The sequence below is a fragment of the Mobula hypostoma genome, chromosome 1 (assembly GCF_963921235.1).
Source record: "Mobula hypostoma chromosome 1, sMobHyp1.1, whole genome shotgun sequence".
Taxonomy (NCBI): Eukaryota; Metazoa; Chordata; class Chondrichthyes; order Myliobatiformes; family Myliobatidae; genus Mobula; species Mobula hypostoma.
In genome coordinates, this window is record NC_086097.1 from 99,472,980 (window position 1) to 99,496,289 (window position 23,310).

The window sequence follows — 23,310 nt, forward strand, 5'->3', positions numbered from 1 at the left end:
TCTGTACCTACTTCCAAGCACCTTAAAACTGTGCCCTCTCGTGCTAGTCATTTCAGCCCTGGGAAAAAGCCTCTGACTATCCACACAATCAATGCCTCTCATCATCTTATAGACCTCTATCAGGTCACCTCTCATCCTCCGTCGCTCCAAGGAGAAAAGGCCGAGTTCACTCAACCTACTCTCATAAGACATGCTCCCCAATCCAGGCAACATCCTCGTAAATCTTCTCGGCACCCTTTCTATGGTTTCCACATCCTTCCTGTAGTGAGGCAACCAGAACTGAGCACAGTACTCCAAGTGGGGTCTGACCAGGGTCCTATATAAGCTGTAACATTACCTCTTGGCTCTTAAACTCAATCCCATGGTTGATGAAGGCCAATGCACCGTATGCCGCCTTAACCACAGAGTCAACCTGCGCAGCAGCTTTGAGTGTCCTATGGACTCGGACCCCAAGATCCCTCTGATCCTCAATACTGCCAAGAGTCTTACCATTAATGCTATGTTCTGCCATCATATTTGACCTACCAAAATGAACCACTTCACACTTATCTGGGTTGAACTCCATCTGCCATTTCTCAGCCCAGTTTTGCATCCTATCAATGTCCCGCTGTAACCTCTGACAGCCCTCCACACTATCCACAACACCCCCGACCTTTGTGTCATCAGCAAATTTACTAACCCATCCCTCCACTTCCTCATCCAGGTCATTTATAAAAATCTCGAAGAGTAGGGGTCCCAGAACAGATCCCTGAGGCACACCACTGGTCGCCAACCTCCATGAAGAATATGACCCATTTATAACCACTCTTTGCCTTCTGTGGGCAAGCCATTTCTGGATCCATAAAGCAATGTCCCCTTGGATCCCATGTCTCCTTACTTTCTCAATAAGCTTTGCACGGCGTACCTTATCAAATGCCTTGCTGAAATCCATACACACTGCATCTACGGCTCTACTTGTGTCTAGATAAGGAACTGTCTATCGTTGTTTGCAACTGTGTCCATGCCTTCGCTACGTAGGTCCGGCCATTTGCCGCTACCTTGTGTTGAGAACCGTCTCTGTGTCCACGCCTTCGCTAGGTAAGTCAGGCCATTTGCTGCTACCTTGTGCTGAGAACTGTCTCTCTGTGTTCTGTGTATGAGTCCCGGCCCTACGTCCTGTTCCCGAGGAGGGGTCCCGGCTCTGTGTTCCATGTTCCTGTCTCTCAAGACCAAGGTTCTGTGTTCTGTGTTCCTGTCTCCCAAGACCGAGGCTCTGTGTTCTGGGGTCCGAGCCCGAGTCAAGACCCAGGTTCCGGGTCCCTGTCCAGTCTCTGGCTCGGAGTCCTTGTCCAGGTTCCAAGTTCCTTGTTCCTCATCCAGGTCCCACTTTCCTAGTCTAGTCCTAACCCAGGTCCTGTATCCTAGTCTTGTCCAAGGCCTGTGTCTTGTCCAGCATCATTTCTTCCCCACTTCCCTTGCTGTCTTTTCACACCTAGTCCTGTTCCTAGTACTTCAGTGTCTGTGTCTTGCATCTGGGTCCGCCACCAGCGACCTCGTATGACACCCTCGCTTCCCACAGTAGCCTGAGGTACATCCCATCCGGTCCTGGTGACTTATCCAACTTGATGCTTCCTAAAAGCTCCTCTTCCTTAATATCTACATGCTCAAGCTTTTCACTCCGCTGCAAGTTATCCCTACAATCGCCAGGATCCTTTTCCATAGTGAATATTAAGCAAAGTACCTCTGCTATCTCCTCCGGTTCCGTACACACTTTTCCACTGTCACACTTGATCGATCCTATTCTCTCACATCTTATCCTCTTGCTCTTCACAGACTTGTAGAATGCCTTGGGGTTTTCCTTAATCCTGTCCGCTAAGGCCTTCTCATGGCCCCTTCTGGCTCTCCTAATTTCATTCTTAGTCTCCTTCCTGCAAGCCTTATAACCTTCTAGATCTCTATCATTACCTAGTTTTTTCAAACCTTTCGTAAGCTCTTCTTTTCTTTTTGACTAGATTTACAACAGTCTTAGTACACCACAGTTCTTGTACCCTACCACCTTTTCCCTGTCTCATTGGAACGTACCCATGCAGAATCCATACATTTCCCTGAGAACATCTGTTTCCAGGTTATGCTTCCAAGTTCCTGCCTGATAGCCTCATATTTCCCCTTACTCCAATTAAACGCTTTCCTAACGTGTCTGTTCCTATCCCTCTCCAATGCTATGGTAAAGGAGATAGCATTGTGATCACTATCTTCAGAACGATCTCCCACTGAGAGAGCTGACACCAGAGCAGGTTCATTCCCCTGCCCATCATGGGCTGGGGAAATATATCAGAGGAGGAAGAGAAGTCATAAAGTGACTGTGGTGAATGTAGCCTCTGTCATATCACAGAGCACTTGCTTTGTGTCCCAGTAACCATGGCATCAAGAAACAGAGCGCCAGAACAAACACAGTGAGATGAATGAGATGATTCGTTGCAGCTATGGCCTCCCAGAGAAAGGTGCAAAAGTCACCCACCAAATGACAGCAACACCTTCTCTGTTCAATTTGATTGCCGACCAGATTATAGAGCTGGTGAGGACAGCAACTGGTCAGAGAAATGACTGACAGCAACCTTCACTGCAGTCGGGGTCAGCCATGAGTGTACTAAAAGTTTATTAGGGGGCCGACAATGTGACGCGTTAGTGGGCACAGGGCCAGCAGTATCGATAACTGATCTACCCTTATCCACAGCTGGAGAGTTACCAGTGCAGGAGGCGAAACAATGAGGAGTGAACCTCAGGTACTTGAGATTGAGGGAGAGCCGCTTCCTGTGGATTTTTGGGAGTGCCCAAACAATGAGGGAACTGTCCTGGGGAAAGACGCACTGCGTAAGGAGGTGTGATCGTGGATTCAGGGACAGAAGGAGTCACGTGGACTCGTCAGGAACGGCGAACACGTATGATCTCCAGAGCAGACAACGTGGCCCATGGAGGGACAGTAGCCCCAAGCAGGGGCAGGACACAGGGCAATGTTGGAAATCATGTCAGGAGGCCCCAAAGCTCAAATTCAGTCAGGAACTGTTGGAAGTGGTGCAGCTGACTGCAGAGGTAACAGCAATTAAAATAAAGATACACCAGAAAGGGGAGGGAAAGGAGCAGAAAGGAATGAATGCACAGAGCATGGGGCAGAGAGAAAAAAGGAACACAGGTCGAGGGAGGAAGAAGAAACTACTGGAACCAATCTAGTAAGATCATACGGAGATGTGAAGGACCATTGTAACAGGTTAACACAGAGCAAAGCAGCAGCAACATGGTGCTGATCAGAGAGAGCCTGAGGGAAAGAAGGTAGTTTTCCCACAGCCGCTGGCCAACTCATGCAATGAAGGGAACTGTGTGACTAGGCAGAGTTTGCTCCAAGGTAGATGGGACCACAGGTGATGCTTCTGACACAAATGACACTTTTGTTCGTGTGCAGACTCTACAGGGCAGCCAGTGCAAACACTGGACTTGGGTTAACAGTATGTCTCATCTTCTTGTCGTCCTCACAGACAGAAGAAGGGATCAAGTCCACCCATTAACAGTGTCATTACAGAGAATCTAAGTGATGAACACCAGCCTTCTGAGCTACCTCTGACCACACGTGATGGAGGTAGACCCACAGATGAAAGAGAGGAGAAACATGAATGAAGAAGACACAGAGAGTGAGGCAGCAACCCGTGGATAAAGCGTTAATTATAACTATATTCTGTCATGGATGCTGGACCTTGAAAGTAGACGATGAGATATCGATCAGAACAGAAATATATTGGGAAACTAGATGGAAAAGATCCAAGTTATGGCAGAGGCATCAGTTTCCGCCCCTCATTCATTCCCCACCCTCAATGGCAAGACAAACTGAGAAAAAGAAGAAATGGCGCACAGTGTCTGAAGGCAGTCAGCCCAGCCTGAATGTGGAGCGCACACAAAAGGCCTGAGCTCTTTCAGTGGTTGGGCCAGCCATCCGGGAGTGGGTGACACCAGGGCAAGGTCCTTGCATCTGTTTGAATAGAGACCACCCCAAACCCTCCTGTAGATCGATCAAAAAGACCGGTTGAGAAGATCATTCGATAATCTTGTGTCATGGCATGGAATGTGAACTGCTGCCTATGAATCTGAAACAAAGTTACTTTGCTGGGACCCTGCCCATTGAGTAAATACTGATAGCCACTACTGATAGACTTGTCTCTCAGATATTGAAGGGGTGAAGATAAAGATATGTAAACCGCAATGGGCCAGCAGGGAAGAAGCAACGAGCACATGATTGACAAAGTTGCATTTTAAAGACTGGGTGATATTGAGAGGACAAAAGTTTCCAAGGAGAGGATGTGATCGAATTTCCGGAACTTCTTATTGCCATCTTTGCTTAGGCTTGTGGATAGCCAGTTAGGGATGACAGTATAGGTGTAGATACACATAGTGACATGACTGGTTAGTAATTGGAGAAGGGAACCAAAGTGAAGGTCATTTTTTGCTGCCTTACTTTATTCGATCAAGTTTGCACTTCCTGGGAGCAATTTCTGTCTGGGGTCACGTCAGGAGGGTATGTTAGGGAGTATTCTCAATATAGCAGCTATTAATTCAAGCAAGAAGTAGTCTTCTATTTTTATTGTAAACTAGACAACGGGTTGAGTAAATTGAAGTTAAAAGCCCATAGACTAAGAGGTATGGTTTGCAAAATGGTGACCATGAGGTGTTTGCGTATGCACATACCAAACATTCAGACAATGGGTTGTGCTAATGGGCCTGCATCAAACCAGGCAACATGGGCTAAGTTATTTGCACCATTGTGACTTGAGTTCAAAGTTCAAAGTAAATTTATTAGCAAAGAACATTTATATCACCATATACAACCCTGAGATTCTGGTAGGCCAGACTGATGCTGTCACTTAGCATACCAAACATGGTCACAGGTATAGGCAATCTATAGTTTTTGTGCACTCAGTATATTTGTGTACTCAGAGGCACAACATTAATTTTGGGCGTCCGGCTCTCTATTGTCAGAAGTTTTTAGAATGTCCATACTAATTATTTTCTCCCAAGAAAGTTGATTAAACCTTCAGAGGTGTCTTGTCAGCTACAATGTGCTTCCACTGTAAATATATGTACCTCAAAGGAACCAGTTGTCAACCCAAAGTATTGAAGTAACAATGGTATCAAGAACTATTGAATCAGTATTGAATCACCTGCTGAAACCATTGATCTTAAAGGTATAAAAATGTGATGTACTTTTAGGTTTGAGAGCCTCTACTGAGAGTATCTCCATGAGAATACCTGTTTATTGTGATGAATAGACTTCTATATCACCAGCTTCTGTGTCTCTTTGGTGACTTCGATTACTGTCACAACACTTAGAACTGAAGACTGGTTCTTGTGTGAATTAATATCTGCTATAGTCACGTAACTACCTAACAGCCCCATATGCAGTGACAGAACAGAAAACAGTATCTGTCCTCCTAATTACTGACACCTATCGCTTGAATGACCTGTGTATATGGTGCGATGGTCAACTTTCTCATCCCCTGCACTCTGTTCTCATTCACCCAGGCTGCAAGTTACAAACCACTGGACAAAGGTAGAGGCTGAGGCTTCTCTACTCCATCCTCTGAGTCCCCATGCCCACCTCACTTGCAGTCACGATCTCCTGTTCCTCTTGACTGATCAAGTATCTTAGTTAATCAAAGGGATGTGACTGATTCCTGGAACAAAGAATGGAAGGCACCTGCCCCTCCCTGTTGTATCACATTTTCCAAATCTCAGCCTTCAGCTCATCTGAGCTAAAACCTCTTGAGATGCAGACACTTACGGCAGCTGAAGTTGTCATGAATTGCAATGCTTTTCATCAGCTCCCACACACCACACTTCCAAAACATTCTGCTATATAAATAGTATAATCTGTTTAAGTATAAAGCTTTACCACTAATGTTGCAACCCCCAAGGTCACTTTACAATGAACACTTCATCAATGGGCAGTGTTGGAAGGGAAAACTGTACCTATATTCACTGTTTCACCAGATGCTGCCTGATCAGGTGCTGGATACGAGTTCTTCCTTCTCTTTGTTTCTTGGCTTCTGTTACCGAAAACCTGATTCTTCCTGTTCTTAATGAGGATTTTGCCCAACAGTTCCTGCGGACTGGGGGTAGGAACTCTAGGCTTCAGCTGCCACAGACAAGACATGCACATTTAATATGATTTTGCTTCGTTTTTGTATTCTAACAGTATAAGTCAGCCCTGCTGGGCACGTCCTGCAGCTTGAACATTTACCATACATTACACGTGCCAAGAAGCTTAATCTAGACACAAGAGAACGCAGGTACTGGAATCCGGAGCAACAAACAATCTACAAGTAACTCAGGGGGTTGAGTAGCAACTGTGGGGTGCGTTGTGTGGGGGGTGGAGGGAGGAAGTAATTGCCGATGTTTTTGATCCAGACCCCGCATCAGGACTGGGGGTAGTGAGTGAAGATAGCCAGTATAAACCAGAGAGGGGAAGTGGTGAGACAAGGGGCCAGTAGGTGATTGGTGGACTGAGGATGGGTGAAGGAAGAATGGAGACAGGGTGAGGTTGGCAGACAGGGACATGTAGATGATATGTGCTGGTAATGCCACCTATTGTTACACCCTACAGAGACACTTCTTGGTTTAATACACTTCTCTCCCCCCTTCTCTCCTACTGAAAATTAACCTCTCTCTTTCCCAGTTCTGATAAAGAATCCCAGACCCAAAATATTGACCATTTCTATTTCCACCAAAACTGCCTGACCTGCTGAGTTTTCTCAACATTTTGTGTTTTTCAGCACCTACAGTTTGTCACTTAAATGTTGAAAGGCAAGCTCCTTCAAATGATACCAACCTAACAGCTTTGCGCAATGTGTAAACAGACTTGGCAGATGACGCGCTTCAAATGTGGGTTCAAAGTCACAGCTTCCACCACTCGACCTCAGTCATTCCCCACCCCTGGGCACCAGTTTGCCTCCACGCCTCCTGGTGGGGTATAGGTGCAGGGAGTAGGGCATTTCCTGTTGTCAAGGGGTCTCTGCATTATGTGTAGCCAGTACTGTTGAAACTATAAAGTTCACATTTCACATTACAATAATATTTGTCTTTGTTGGGTGAATTTTAATATTTAGTCTAATCAATTAGCATATGTGTAATCAGAGTCAGTCTCAAAAGGTCAGGCGTGTATGACGTGCATTGGATAATGGAGAAATATGGAAATTATCGTACAGCATGGTTTTAAAGGTAATATGAAAATGATGTTAGGAGAGCTATTGAAATTCATAACCCTGTTAAATGATGGGCCTCACAAGTTTGACAACTGGTTTATATTTTCCAGTGAGTGCAAAGTTCTGTCGAAAGTGAAAGCTGTGACTTTGAGCTCCCCCAGTAAATGGCACCAATACTGCAAATGCCAGTGAAGTCAATTATTTGGAGAGCAGTCTCCCTTACAGAGAGGCTTTTTGTGAATGGGAGAAGCTGCAGAAAGCCAAACCGCCTGCTTTCTTTAACCAGCGTGTGCATAATTAAAAGTTTCGGATACAGAACACCAGGACTTGATCAGAAGCTGAAGTTCTAGTGCAGGCCTTGCATAGCATTCTGTGTCCATCAAGTGAAAAGCCACCATAATGCAGAGAGCCCCGCACCATAACATCACCAGCATTGCACACCCTCCGTATAAGCCCACACCCTCCAGACCATACTTACTGGATATTTTTCCAAAGGCTCTGTTAGTAGCATATCTCCAAATATGGTTCGGCAGTAGTCTGCCATCTTGGCTTGCTGCTTAGGGCTGTCAGAAAGTGAAGAAAACCGATCAGATACGTATTGAGGAAAGAGAGGAAGAAGGAGGCAATTGAGAGAAAGGGAAAGAGAGATAGAGAAAGAGGGCAAGAGAGAGAGTGAGAAAAGAGAGCAAGAATGAGAAAGAGAAAGGGAGAGAGAAAAAGAGAGGGAGAGAGGAAGGAGGGAGATAGAAGAAAGGGGAGACAGAGAAAAAGTGATTGAAAGAGAGAAAAAGGAAAAAGGAAGAGTGGGTACTCAGTTTAGGGTACTGAAGAGGTAGTGGGGTAGGAATAAGAGAGGGGAGGGGCCAAAGGGGAGCGTGTGGGAGGTGGCACAGTGGGATGTGATAGAGAGGTGAACAGGTGTTGGACGAGGAGAGAGGGTAGGGGAGAGCGGTGGGGAGAGGAAACTGAAGGGTGAGGAGAGATACAGAATTTCAGAGGGAAGGGAGTAGGAAAGAGGGGTTGATATGGAGGGTAGGACAAGCACACTGAGGTACTGGAGAGGGAGGAAGTGGTAGGCATTCCTGGAGAGAAAATGGGCACAAAGAATTATATCCTGTAGTAGTAAGAGATCACCATGAAGGACAATAAGGAAGACATTGGCAAAGGGCGCTAACCACTTTACTTCCATATAACTTTGTCCATATTGTTTCTGCACTGGAGAACAACTGATTTAGTGAGCATCAGAATCATTTGTTGAGTCATTATTATCCCATAACCCAGTGAAAGGTGGATTTCGGTATCACACTGGTGGAAACATCTTGTTCTTGGAATATATTCCCAAGGCAACTCTGCCTGTTTTTTCTGGGGTCTACAGAAGATACAGAGTAAAGCAGAATTCACAGTCAAATTTTGGCCATCACTGGGAGGACAGAGGAAATTGAGCAAAAAGACTTGTACTAATATGGGTCTTTTCACACTTCTGTCCAAAGGACTTTGCCACCAGTGGAATGGAGTCCTCAAAACGCTTTGGACATCCGGTTCTTTTTATGATGCAGGGCGTGAGACGAGCTGCTAATGCACAGCAAACTGCCACACACAAATAGTATGTTTCACTGTTGGCTGAGGAAGGACAACTTCCCCAAGGTATTAGAATGAGATCTTCAGTGTCCATAGGGCCTCAGATTCAAGTTGGCCTTAATTACCACAGCACCACTCTAGAAAGCTGATAGGGTGCCAATGGATTTCTAATACTGTACCAGTGATCTTCTTACTGTCTCTTATGGTACAGCACAGGGACAAGACCCTTGGCCCACTATGCTATACCTAACTATCTAAACTAGTTCTCAAATGCCTAACTAAACTAATCCCTTTGACCTACCCAAGAATAGAAAGGTGCCATCACACTAACAGGATTGTACTACAGGCTCCCCAGTAGCCACCAAAATATTGAGGGGCAGATATATAAACAGGTTAAGAAAATGTGTAAAAATGATAGGGTTGTTGACGTGGGGGATTTCAACTTCACTAATATATAAACTAGGCCGGTTGGTGGCGTAGTGGCATCAGCGCCGGACTTCAGAGCGAAGGCTCCCAAGTTTGAATCCAGCCGGCTCGCTTGCACGCTTTCCATCCAGGCTGGGTTGAGCGTCAAGCTAGCAACTCGGTCTCATAAAAATAAGAAAGCCTGCTTAAAAAAACACCGTCATGATGGCGTCCCAATGACTCCACTCGGAGTTAAGGGCTTTCTTCTTCAATATATATAAACTGGGACCTTCTTAATGCAAGATGTTTAGAATGGGCAGAATTTGTTAAGTATATCCAAAAGAGTTTCTTAAATCAATATGTAGACGGTCCAATGAGTGGAGGGGCTGTACTGGACCTTGTGTTGTGCAATAAGTCTGGCTAAGTGACTGATTTTTCAGTGGGTGAACAGTGACCACAAATCCTTAACATTCAGAATAGCTACAGATAAGGATAGGTACGGTCCTTGTGGGAGAGTTTTAAACTGGAGTAGGGGAAATTATTAGGCAGGAACTAAGAAGAGTTCATTGGGAACATCTTTTCTCTGGCAAGTCCACATCAGACATCTGGAGGGTGTTTAAAGATCAATTGCACAGAGTACAGGAAAGGTGTGCTCCTGTTCGAAGGAAGGACGGGGATGGAAAGATGAGAGAACCTTGGATGTCCAGAGAGGTCATGAATCTAGTCAAGAGGAGAAGGGGAAAGTATGTGAAGCTTCGGAACTTAGGATCAAACAGAAAACATGAGGATTATAAAGAAGCCAGAAAAGAACTAAATAAGGGAATTAGGAAATCCAGGAGGGGCCATGAGAAGTCCTTGCAAGTAGGATTAGGGTGAATCCAAAGGCATTCTATATATACATCAAGAGTAAGAGGATAACTAGGGAGAGGGTGGGACCATTCAAGGATAAAGCGGGGGGGAACATTTGCTTGGATGTGGAGAATACAATTGAGGTACTTAATGAGTATTTTGCTTCAGTATTTATTAAAGAAAAGGTCATGGAGACGTGGAGATCAGTGCTGAGTGTATAAATACATTAGGGTGTTTAGAGATCAAGGAGAAGGAAGTGTTGGGTCTCCTAATGACTATTAAGGTGGATAAGTCCCCAGGGCCTAATGGGATTTACCCCAGGTTATTGAAGGAGGCAAGAGACAAGATTGCTGGTCCCTTGACCAGTATCTGTGTGTCCTCTCTAGCCATAGTCGAGGTCCCGGAGGACTAGTGAGTGGCTAATGCTGTACCTCTATTTAAGAAGGGAAGAAGGGAAAATTCCGGGAACTATAGACCAGTGAATGTCATGTCAGACATAGGGAAATTGCTGGAGAAAATTTTTAGGGGTAGGATATAGGATATATTTGGAATCCCATGGCTTATTAAGGAAGAGTCAGCATGGCTTTGTGTGATGCAGGTTGTGTCTTACCAACTTGATTGAATATTTTGACAAAGTGGCAAGAGGGACTGATAAAGGTAGGGCAGTGGATGCTGTCTGTATGGATTTTAGTAAAGCACTTGACAAGGTCCCTCAAGCCAAAAGATTAAGATGCACGGGGTCCGTGGTGAATTGGCTGTTTGAATTCAGAACCAGCTTGTGCGTAGAAGATAGAGGGTAGTGGTTGAAGGGACCTATTCAAGATGGAGGTCTGTAATTAGTGGTGTTCTGCAGGGATCTGTGCTGGGATCGCTGCTATTTGTGATGTACAGTATATAAATGACCTGGATGAAAATGTAGATGTGTGGATCAGTAAGTTTGCGGGTGAAACCAAGATTGGTGGAGTTGTAGATAGTGTACAAGACTGGCAGAGAATGTAACATGATATAGATCAGTTGACGATATGGGCAGAGATATGGCAGATGCAGTTTAATCCAGATAAATGTGAGGTAGGGCAAATACAAGGAGACAGTACGGTGTTCAGGGCAAGACCCTTCACAGTGTTGCTGAGCAGAAAGATCTTGAGGTTCGTGTAGGTGGCTACACAGGGCGATAGGGTGGTTAAGGAGGATAATGGTTTTATCAGTCGAGACATTGAGTTCAAAAGAAAAAGCCCTTATGTTGCAACTTTATAAACTCTGTTTAGGCCACATCTGAAGTATTGTGTACAGTTCTGCTCACCCAACTATAGGAAGGATGTTGAGGCTTTGGAGATGGTGCAGAAGAGGCTTACCAGGATGCTGTCTGGTCTAGAGGACATGTTCTGTCATGAGAAGCTGGACAAACTTGGGCTGTTTTCTCTGGAGCCATGGAGGCTGAGGAGAAACCAGAGGGTATGCATAGAAGGTGAGAGAGGGTAAGTTCAAAGAGGATGTGAGGGGTAAGTTTTTTACTCGGAGAGTGGTGGATGCCTGGAATACATTGCCTGTATATGATAGAGGCAAAATTAGAGGCTCTCAAGGGACATTTAGATAGGTACATGAATATGAGGAAGATGGAGGGATATAGACATTGTAGGGAGAAGGAATTAGTTTTTTGGGGGGGCGTTGATTTACTTTTTAGCTGGTTCAGCACAACATGATGGGCTGAAGGGCCTGTTCCTGTGCTGTACTCCTCTAAGTTCTATGAGCTCTGTGATTTGGGGTGGTAAGGCCAGGTTTATCAAAAGCTCAGCTATACAGTGAATGGGTTGTTGTTCACAGTTTCAACACCCAACTTTTAAACCCCACTGCTCTCTTTCTGAATCCATTATCTTCCCGTTAAAAACTCAAATCAAAGAGTCAAATTTACTTACGAGTCAATGTGATTCTCAAAGGACAGGATGACTGGGTACTGGGAGGTTTTGAAAGCGCTCTCTGCTATGGCCTCGATCACATCCTGTCACAAGAAATATTCATAACAATTTCATTTCCAATAAATGTTGACTGTTATATTCAGTTGGTTACACTCAGGCATTGAACTACAGGCCTTCATGAGAAGACCATTCTGCCCGTCGTGCTGGCACTACTATTTATCAAGATCACGGATACTCTGCTGAATTTCATTTACCTGCCTAAGCTTGATTTTCCTCTAGAACCTCGCTTAATTGTTTATCTAATGCTATTTACCTGTGACACTGCTGCAAGTAAGTTTTTCAGACATACACTTGTGCAGATGGCAATGAACCCGACTTTGATTCTGACATCTTGAAACTCTTGAATGTTGTGCTTCATGATCATCACCACACCATCATCGTCGTTATGTGCTGTGTCATATGACGTGAGCCATCATGCTCTTCTATTCATGACCATGATTATTCTGGGTAAATTTTTCTACAGAACTGGTTTGCCATTGCTTTCTTCTGGGCAGTGTCTTTACAAGTCGGGTGACCCCATCAATTACCAGTACTCTTCAGAGATTGTCTGCCTGGCATCAGTGGTCAAATAACCAGGACTTGTGATTTGTGATATACCCCATCTATCGCCTGCTTCCAGCGCTTCACGTGACCCTGATCGGGCTGATAAGCAGGTGCTACAACTTGCCTAAGGGTGACCTGCAGGCTAGCGGAGGAAGGAGAGCCTTACACCTCCTTTGGTAGCGACGTATCCCCACCCTGCCACCCTGTATTCAGCCTAGCCCTAATTTTGTCCTGCTCCCTTGTGGATTTCCTCACCAGTGTGATAGCGTCTCTGAATGACGATATGGGAATTAGAAGCAGGCGTAGGCCATTTAGTCTCTTCTGACTCAATGTTTTACCACAGCACCACCTAGCTGCGTTAGCCCCACACCCCTCAATTCCTCTACCATACTCAGTCTTAAGCACACACGGCAACCAATCCTCCACACTTCCCTCGGTAGAGAACTCCTGAGAGCTACCACTCTCTGCTGAAGGATCTTTTTTCATCTCTGTCCTGAATGGTAGACTTTTTAATTTTGAGATAGTGACCTTGACCCAGACTTTTCACTCAGAGAGACTAATCCATGTTTATTCTGTCAAAACCTGTAAGAATCTTGTACATTATCTCTCATTCTTTGAAACTCAATCTACCCAATGTCTCCTCTTATGAAAACATTTGATCCAAGGAACCTATCTGGTGAACTATCACAAGTATATTCTTCCCTTGGTGGGGAAATTGACCCCACACATAGTATATTCCATATACAGTGTCACTGAGCTCCCATTTAATTGTAGCAACACACATCAAAGTTGCTGGTGAACGCAGCAGGCCAGGCAGCATCTCTAGGAAGAGGTACAGTCGACGTTTCAGGCCGAAACCCTTCGTCAGGAAGGTCCTTTGAAGGTCCAGGAAGGGTCAGACAAGCCTCCATACCATTTCTTATCCACTTATATCATTCAGTTTCTCGTTACTCTCCAACATCACAGATCTTCCTCTGTTCTGTCTACAGCCTCCCCTTTCTCTGCAACTGAAAATGTTTGATTTCTATCTTTTCTATATTGCAATGAAAGTTCAACAACTGAAACATTATCTCTGTTTATCTCTCCACAGATGCTGCCTGACCTCTTGAATATTACCAGCATTCTCTATTTTATTTCAAAAATCAAAGGTTTGAGCCATCACTTAAATAAGACTGTCTCCTAGACCGTGTGATATTCTTAGGGAGAATTTGTGAAGTTACCTTGAACAGGATTTCTGTTGTCATGGTGTAACCGTGTGTGATGATGGGCTCCTCCTCGGGTGGCTTGCCTTTCCAACAGTCAAGCTCCAGACAGCGACACCCAGCAAGGAGGACCTGCCGATACATCTCCGGGGATGAAAGCCCAGAGAACTGCCCGGCTGTGTGGACAGCAGAGAAGATCAACATTAAAGGGAGGAACACTCACGGACTCTTTGGCTGAACAGAGAATACTCAAGAAGAACGTGATTCATCACTGAGTGTTTGTTCAGCAGTTCTACACAAGATCTGCACACACCATGGAATACAGGACCAGAATTCGGCCATTCAGCCCAGCAAGTCTGCTCTCCTACTCAATCACTGCTGATTTTGTTTTCAACTCCAACTCTTTCTCTGTCAAGAACTTATCAATCTCTGCTTTAATCATACCAAATGACTTGACCTACACAACCTTCTGTGGCAACAGATTGCACTCTGGCTGGGAGAAATTCCTCCCCATTTCAGTTTGAAAGGAACATGCCTTTATGCCCTCAGATCCTAGACTCTCCGACTACTGGAAATATCCTAACCATGGCCATACTATCCACCAGGCCTTTCGGTATCCACTAGGAGATTCCCCCCCCCCCCCCACTTCATCTTCTGAAGTCTGTCAAGGAGAGAACCATCAAGAACTCCTCATATATTAAGTTTTTCATTCCAGGTGAAACTCCTCCAGAGGTGGCACATTTTTCCATAGATACAGGGCCTCAAATTGCACACCATATTCCAAATACGGTCTGAACACCTTATAAACCCTCAGCAGTGCATTTTGTTTTTATATTCTAGTCCTCTCGAAGTCAATACTACTGCTGCATTTGTCTTCCCTACTACTACACATCTACTCAGTACAAGTTTCCATTAATGAATACATGTTCAGATGTGCCACACGTGTTCTGCACACACACGATCAATATGGACACAAGGCCTTCTTTGCTTTGCATTGGGGGAGCTAAAACAGTGTTTTGCAGGATGCTAAAGCTGTTTTTTAACATGCCAGTTTGGTGTGCATCTTCAAACGTGACTGCATTTGACCATGCAACTGCAACCTCAAGAATCAACGAGACAGTCCAACCACACAAGCAGCACTTCTGATGCAGTAGACCGGAGGGATATAGATTGCTGAGACACTAGAACCAGTTCTGGAGAAGGTGGGACCTGGACAAGCAAGGGGTGTTTGTTAGTACTTTTGGAGAAGGTTTCTAAAATGGGATAAAGTGCATAGTGACTAGGGAGAGAGAAGTAAGGATGAGTGAAAGGAAAGAAACAGCAGGATATGAAGATAGGGAAATGAAGGTCGAGGCAAATAGAGGCACAGCACAAAAAATGTCGGATGATTGGGAGAAAAAACCTGGGCTAGAGATGTTTTATCCATTTGGGTAGATGTTAAAAACAGCAAGGGAAAGAAGGCACTGGTAGGAGTAGTGCATGGGTCTGTAACCAGAGGCTGCACTGGGAAAAATCAATAATTAATGACAACATGTAAAAAGAGCAGTGCACTGATTATGACAGAATTCAATACTTATGTAGATTGAGTTGATCAAGTTGGAAATGGTAGCTCTGAGAACTAATTCCAGAGTGCATTGAAGATACATCCAAACACCAATATACTATGGAGTCAGCATGGGAGGTGGCTGTCATCAACAACTGACATGACCTCATGGGAAAACTAGCAAGGGATAGATAAATGGAAATGATTTTCTTTAAATGTGTAAAAAGGAGAACGTGGTCCATGTGAACATAGCCCCTTAGAGAAAAATGTCGGGGAAATAGTTGTTGGGAACAAGAAAATGGCAGAGCAGTTAAACAGGTTTTTATGGTAGACAATATTACGAACATCCCATTAATAATGAATAATGCTAGGGAAGAATTAAAAGCAATTTCCGAGAGTAGAGAACCAGTACTTGGGAAAATAATGGCTAAAGCCTAATATTCTCTATACTGATCAGCAGGACTTTCCTGCTTTCATACTCCAACCCCCATGAAATAAGGAACAGCGTTCTATTAGTGTTTTTGTGTGGTTATGTTCGTGTTTCAAGCACCTGGGCTCCCACATTTCTTCCATATGCAGCTTTTTGCAGTTTTTTGCCTCTTAAATAGCTCTCCTTCCGTGTTTCTTCCCAAAGTGAACGACTCACATTTTCCCACCTTATGCTTGACCTATTTGATTTTTGCTCAGCTACCTACCTAACCTATTATTATCTCTCTGTGAATTATTTATATCTTCTTCAGAACTTGCCTTTACACATATTTTTGTCTGCAAATCTGAAAATGCATGTTCATAACCTTCCTAGGAATCTAGTAAATGGTTGCAACACCAGAACTGTTTGCAGTGGTATCCCAACAGATTAGCAACCTGTGAAACGGAGACACCTCTTTTTCCCTTATTAACAGGAGAGTGAGCCTGTGGTATGTCGAGCACCGGGTGAATGAGTAGTCTTTGGAGTACTGCAGGTCTGTGTCTTTGCTGTTGCTTTGCTGCACGCTTGAGTGCTCGGTGGTGAGTGCCAATGCTTTTTTTTGCCGGTGGCGGTGGGGGGAATTGTTGCTTGCTGCCGCTTACGCGCAGGAGAGAGGGTTGCTGGGGGAACTTTGACATTCTAACATTTACCTGTCATTCATTCTTTGGGGCACACCTCTGTTTTCATGGATGGTTGCGAACAAAAAGCATTTCAGGAAGTATATTGTATACATTTCCCTGATAATAATTTCCTTTGATAATAATCTCCTTTTCCCCTACTATCTGCTTCCTATCTGTTGGTGAATCCTTTATCCATGCCAACATGTCAGACCCAACACCACAGGTGCTTGTGACTCCACCTCAAGTGAGGAATCCAGTTAATTGTTGTCTGGAAATCCAAACTCAGTACATCTCCTGGTTCACTCCATCCACAATAGTGAAACTTCCTCCAAAAAACTTAATAAATCGGTCAGGGACCATTTCCCTTTGTGTAGCTATTCACGGCATTCAGGAAGACCACATCTGGAGTAATGTAAATGGTTTTGATTCCTCTCTTTAAGATACGGTTCAGACTTCACCAGGATTGTCCTGCTAGAAGAGTTAAACAGATTGGGATTCCAGTCAGCACAGTGATTCAGGGTAAACACAACCAAGCATTTCTGTCAACCTGAAGATCTAGCTCTTTGTATTATGCTCTCAACAGCGTTTGGCTGATTTTCGAAACAAGTTGCACAAAGCAATCACTAGACCATTAAGCCAGTTAACCAAAAGTTTGGCTAAAACAGTTGGCCAAAAACAGCAGCGTAAAGGAGAGGAGCGAGGTGGGAATTGAGTGGTTTGAGAGTGGAATTCCTGAGCTTGTTGCAGCAGGAGCTACAGGTACTGTCTACCGTTAGGCGTACGGTTAGTTCCTATATCAACAAGAGACCATACAATGCATATTATTGATTCTCTTATGTAAGAAAGTGTGCTAAAACTCTGATAGCCTTTCAGAGAAAGTTGACGACAAATAGCTGGAATGGACTGGTTGTTTTCAAGAGGACAGGATAGAACTAGAGTTTAGGAGAGAGTGAGAGGATTCAACTGATATAGGAACCTGGGGGTCTTAATAAAGTGGATGTGAAAGAATCTAGAATGAGAGGCCACTATTTAAAGATAAAATGATGTTCATTTAAAACTGAGATGAGGTGATTTTTTTATATCTCTCTCAGAGGGGTGTGAAACTTTGACATTCTCTTCCATAAAGCAATATATATTTGGGAGGTAAATTGATTCTTGAAGCAAGAGTATAGCTGGTGACAGGATTTCAAAGCTGAGGTTACAGCCATATTGTCCTGGATCTTCCTAAATGGTGGAATTGGCCTGAAGGGTGGAGTAACCTGCTCATACTTCTGATTCATATATTATGGGAGGACGGAGATGACACAGGGGTTGTAGGCTGGAGGAGATTGCATGAAAAGGAAAGGGCTATTTAAGTATTGAGCTATTTAAGATCAAAATTTGTTTTTAACCAGGAGCTAAAGTAGGCCAGCAAACAAGGGGATAGGAGCAAGTCAGGACAAGGACAGCACAGGCTTGAAGGATTTCAGAGGAGGCCATTGGAATAGTCAAGTTTAGTGGTAATAAAGGCATAGATGATCACAAACAAGAGGAAATCTGCAGGTGCTGGAAATCCGAGCAACATGCACAAAGTGTTGGAGGAACTCAGCAGGCCAGGCAGCATCTACAGAAAAGAGTACAGTTGACCTTTTGGGCTGAGACCCTTCATCAGAACTCACAAAGTGTCCTCACATCCTGCCTATAATGGGGTGATTAGAACTGCACACAGTACTCCAAGTTGAGTTTCACTGAAGTTTTATACAACTGCAGCATGACTTCCTTAATCTTATACTCAACCAATGAAGGCAAGCATTCCATACACATTTCTCACCACATTATACACTTGCATAGATACTTTCAGCAAACAATGGACCTGGACCCCAAGATCTCTCTGTACTTCAATGCTATTAAGTGGCCTAACTACTAACTGTATGCATTCTCCTTTCACTTGACCTCCCAACATCTCACACATGCCTGGACTAAACTTCATCTGCTACTTCTCTGTCCATATCTGTAACTGATCTAAATCCTGATGTGTCTTTTTGATAGTCCTTTATGTTGTCCTTAACTCCACCAATCTTGATGTCATTTGCAAATCAGCCCACCTACACTTTCATCTGAACCATTGATAAATTGTTTATAAACAAGAGATCTCAGCACGGACCCTAATCCTTGTGGGACACTGCTGGTCACAGAGCTCTGACCAGAACCACATCCCTCCATCCCTGCCTTCTGCCTCCTAAGTCAGTTCTGTGTCCAAACCTGAAATTCAATCTGGATCTCGTGCATCCTTATCTTCTGAATCATCTAGATCAGGGGCTCCCAACCTTTTTATGCCATGGACCCCTGCCATTAACTGAGGGGTCTGTGGACCTCAGTTTGGAAACTCCTGGTCTAGATAAAGTCCACTGCCTTACCCACTTTGTCACCTCTTTAAAAAAACGAATCAAATTTATAAGGCATTATCTACCCCACAGAAAGATACGCTGACTGCCCTATGGAGGCCATGCCCTCCAAATGCATATCTCTCCATATCCCTCCATAATCTCCTCAATGACTTCCCTCCCGTGGCCATGAGGCTCACTGGCCTACAATTATTTGAATTATCCCTTTATCCATTCTTGAGCTAAGGCACAATATTAGTTCCTCTCCAGTCCTCTGGAGAGCCTGTTGCTAGTGAGGACACAAAGATCTGAGACACACCCAACCATCTCCTCACCTGCTTCTTTCAATATTCAGGAATGTGTGTGCCATCAGACTCTGGGGACTTATCCACCTTAATGCTTTTCAGAAGATCCAGCACTACCTCTTAATCTCAAATTGTCCCAGCACATTAACATGCCCCATTCTGCCTACACAGTCCTCCAAATCCTTCTCCGTGGTAAAATACCAACACCAGTTACTCATCTAGTACCTCCGCCATTGCCCTGACTCCAAGCACAAACTCCTTCCTTTATCCTTCAGTCGACCTACCTCTCCTTAGTTACTCTCTTTTTCTTGGTGCAAGTATAAAATGCTTTGGGATTCTCTTTGGTCCTGCTCACCAAGGACATTTCATAGGCCCTTCTGGCCTTCCTAATCGTCTGCTCAAACACTTTCCTGCTATCTCTGTAGTCCCCAAGGACCTACTCTGATTTTAGCTTCCTAACCCTTACCCATGCTTCCTTTTCCATCCTGACTAAATTCAGGACTTCTCTGGTCATCTAAGGTTCCCTTTCTTTACCATCCTTGTCCTTACTCCTTACCGGAACATGTTAATCCTGTACTCTGATCAGCTGGTCTTTAAACAACTCCCACAAGTCAGACATAGACATGTCTGATAGCAGCAGCTCCCAGTGAACATCACTCGCCTCTGGCTTATCCTGTCATTATCCACCCTCCCCAATCTAGCAACTTGTTGCAAGATCCAGTCATGACCTTACTCATAACTGTCTTAAAACATAATGAGCTCTGGATGAATTTTGTCAAAGACCTGTCCCCTAGCCTCCCACCCCTTTATTTGAGTGATTCAAAAGCCAGTGCTTTTACCAGTGAGGTAGGTGTTATGGGATGAATTGATGGAGTAACTTGACAGAGGCTGCGTCATGTCCTGATAAACGGTCAGCCTTTCGGGGAATATAAGGCTGTTTTCTGGGCCAGACAGATACCAGCATAACCCCTCCAGTGACAAGTGACCTGTGAGGGAAATAAAAGAAGACAAGGTCAGCATCTGACCTCAACGTGCTGATGTGGATCGCAAGCTGCCCAGTGCTGTTTACTGAAATATTTATCCCCCGTTCCAATTCCCATCAATGGGCACTAAGCAGGAGCTTACAGATCTCAGAACCACAGAACTGTGTAACCTCTACAGGGAATCATTGTATTCCACTTAACCATTCTCAGTTCTCAGTCTACCCCTCACACCTTCTCGTTCACTACACTTCTCTCATACCCATCCCTCCATCCCTCACTCCTTCTCACTCCCACTCCATCCTCTACATTTACTCTCTAACCCTCTCTCTCACCCTGCACTCTGTTCCTCTCATCTCCACTCACACCCCACACTGCCTCACCTCTCTAACCCTCTCTCTCACCCTGCACTCTACCTCTCACTCCTTCACCCCCAACACTCTCCCTCATCCACATGCACTCTCTCCTCCTCACTACCCCTACTCTCTCTCTCGCCGCCCCACTCCTTCCCTCTCCTCCACTCGGTTCCTCACTCTCTGGCAGTCCTGTAATCTCATACTCAGTACAAGTAACTGTGGGGAGAGGAACAGAGTTTACATTTCAGCTTGGTCAAAGACATTGAGCACTAGAGTCATGTAGCACGGAGCTGGCTCACTTGGCCGGTCACAACGTAATTATCAACACTAACCCCATTTCCCCGGGCTCAGCCTGCAGCTTCCGGTGCCTCAGCAGTTCAGATACTCATCTAAATACTTCCTGAGTTTTGTGACAGTCTCTGTCTCCACCACCCCCTCAGGCAGTGCTTTCTTGAAGCTTGACACCCTCTGGCTGAAAAGAAACTCCCCCGCAATCCCCTCTAAATGTCTACCTTTTACCTGACCTGTTTGCCCTCTGGTCATAGAAACCTCTGGTCGTAGACGCCTCTGGTCATAGAAACCTCTGGTCATAGAAACCTCTGGTCATAGAGGCCTCTGGCCATTGACACCTCTGGCCATTGACGCCTCTGGTCATAGAGGCCTCTGGTCATAGAGACCTCTGGTCATAGAGGCCTCTGGTCATAGACCCCTCTGGTCATAGACACCTCTGGTCATAGAAACCTCTGGTCACAGACACCTCTGGCCATAGACACCTCTGGCCATTGACGCCTCTGGTCATAGACCCCTCTGGTCATAGAGGCCTCTGGTCATAGAGGCTTCTGGTCATAGACGCCTCTGGTCATAGATGCCTCTGGCCACAAACGACTCTGGCAACAGACACCTCTGGCCACAGACGCCTCTGGCCATAGACGCCTCTGGCCATAGAAGCCTCTGGCCATAGAAACCTCTGGCCATAGACGCCTCTGGTCATAGAAACCTCTAGTCATAGAAACATCTGGCCATAGACACTTCTGGCCATAGATGCCTCTGGTCATAGACGCCTCTGGCCATAGACACCTCTGGTCATAGACACCTCTGGTCATAGAGGCCTCTGGTCATAGAGGCCTCTGGTCATAGAAACCTCTGGTCATAGAGGCCTCTAGTCATAGAAACCTCTGGCCATAGACACCTCTGGCCGTAGACGCCTCTGGCCATAGACACCTCTGGCCATAGACGCCTCTGGCCATTGACGCCTCTGGTCATAGACCCCTCTGGTCATAGAGGCCTCTGGTCATAGACGCCTCTGGTCATAGATGCCTCTGGCCACAAACGACTCTGGCAACAGACACCTCTGACCACAGACGCCTCTGGCCATAGACGCCTCTGGCCATAGAAACCTCTGGCCATAGACGCCTCTGGTCATAGACGCCTCTGGCCATAGACACCTCTGGTCATAGACACCTCTGGTCATAGAGGCCTCTGGTCATAGAGGCCTCTGGTCATAGAAACCTCTGGTCATAGAGGCCTCTAGTCATAGAAACCTCTGGCCATAGACACCTCTGGCCGTAGACGCCTCTGGCCATAGACACCTCTGGCCATAGACGCCTCTGGTCATAGAGGCCTCTGCTATGTGGTCAAAGACTCTCACTGTTCACTGTACCCTTGCACTTCAGGACACTCCCTCAGCCCTCTCCTCGATGTTCTTCACTGGCCCAGGCAAGTTGAGTGTATTCCATCAGGGACCTAACCTGCCCTTTAATCAGTGCGGAAACTTTGAAGTGAGGGGACAGATCAGTTGGTGTAGGGCATGCAGCCTTTCAGGGGCGGGCATTGCCATCTCAGATGCAGACCTCGGTGTGTCATCGTACTTCATGTGAGTCACACTGGCAGCCAGGCTGAGACCACCGAGTCCGTTGCCAGGCTAATGAAGTTTGTGGCTCGATGGCGATGGTGGAAATACCTCTTCCATCATCTAAGAAATCCCCTGAGTACTCAAGCACAGCCTGGATAGATATCGCAACACACTTAGTGTTGCATCACTTCAAGTGGACTGCCAGGAGGGGGAATTGGACATATTATGAAGTATCTAACCCTCTGATTCACTAAATTGTCGAATAGAACTGACCTTTGACCTTGGATCTCTATGGATACATAAACAGGAGTGTTTTTTTTCACCTGAGAACATTGGGAAATACAAGAACACTGACCCTTATTTGCATTTGATTTGTTCAGCTCATACTTCTCTATCAGCTTCTGGGTTTGTTCCGGTTGTATTAATGGAAAAAGAAAATTATTCAGACGGGCATCTCTCTGTATCTGGTTTATAAACGTAGACACCTGCTGCCGAGTCAAGTACGGCTTTACCATTACGTCCCTGTAAAAAAGAAAACAGTGAACTCAACACCTGGTCTGTAAACTCAGTTCTTCCCAGCATGTATACATTTCATTTTATCGCGTGTACACAAGGCCCAGGTAGACAACCTTATCATGGAATTGAATCACCACACAGCCCACAAGCACACACTCTGTCTTATCTTCTTACACTCCGCATACACAAACAATGTTTCTTCTAACTCTTTTTACAGTTGTACAGACCAAGCATTGCTCTGAGCAGGAAATGTTTATACGGCCTGAAAACTCCACGGTGTGTTAAATCAACAAACATCAAAGTTGCTGGTGAACGCAGCAGGCCAGGCAGCATCTCTAGGAAGAGGTACAGTCGACGTTTCAGGCCGAGACCCTTCGTCAGGACTAACTGAAGGAAGGCCGTCGGCCTGAAACGTCGACTGTACCTCTTCCTAGAGATGCTGCCTGGCCTGCTGCGTTCACCAGCAACTTTGATGTGTGTTGCTTGAATTTCCACCATCTGCAGAATTCCTGTTGTTGGTGTGTTAAATGTTC

General features: G+C 45.2%; 1 protein-coding gene across 1 annotated transcript in view; it reads right to left on the bottom strand.

Annotated features, from left to right (window-relative positions):
- Positions 1 to 23,310, bottom strand: part of LOC134340389 (1-phosphatidylinositol 4,5-bisphosphate phosphodiesterase beta-2-like) — a 186,493-nt gene that overhangs the window by 102,258 nt on the left and 60,925 nt on the right. Inside the window, exons 9-14 of the mRNA XM_063037964.1 lie at positions 22,617 to 22,783; positions 19,913 to 20,059; positions 13,792 to 13,949; positions 11,969 to 12,051; positions 7,702 to 7,786; positions 5,992 to 6,157 (exon numbers count right to left, since the gene is read on the bottom strand). Of these exons, the coding sequence (XP_062894034.1) occupies positions 5,992 to 6,157; positions 7,702 to 7,786; positions 11,969 to 12,051; positions 13,792 to 13,949; positions 19,913 to 20,059; positions 22,617 to 22,783 (806 nt within the window). The remainder of the gene's footprint in view (positions 1 to 5,991; positions 6,158 to 7,701; positions 7,787 to 11,968; positions 12,052 to 13,791; positions 13,950 to 19,912; positions 20,060 to 22,616; positions 22,784 to 23,310) is intronic.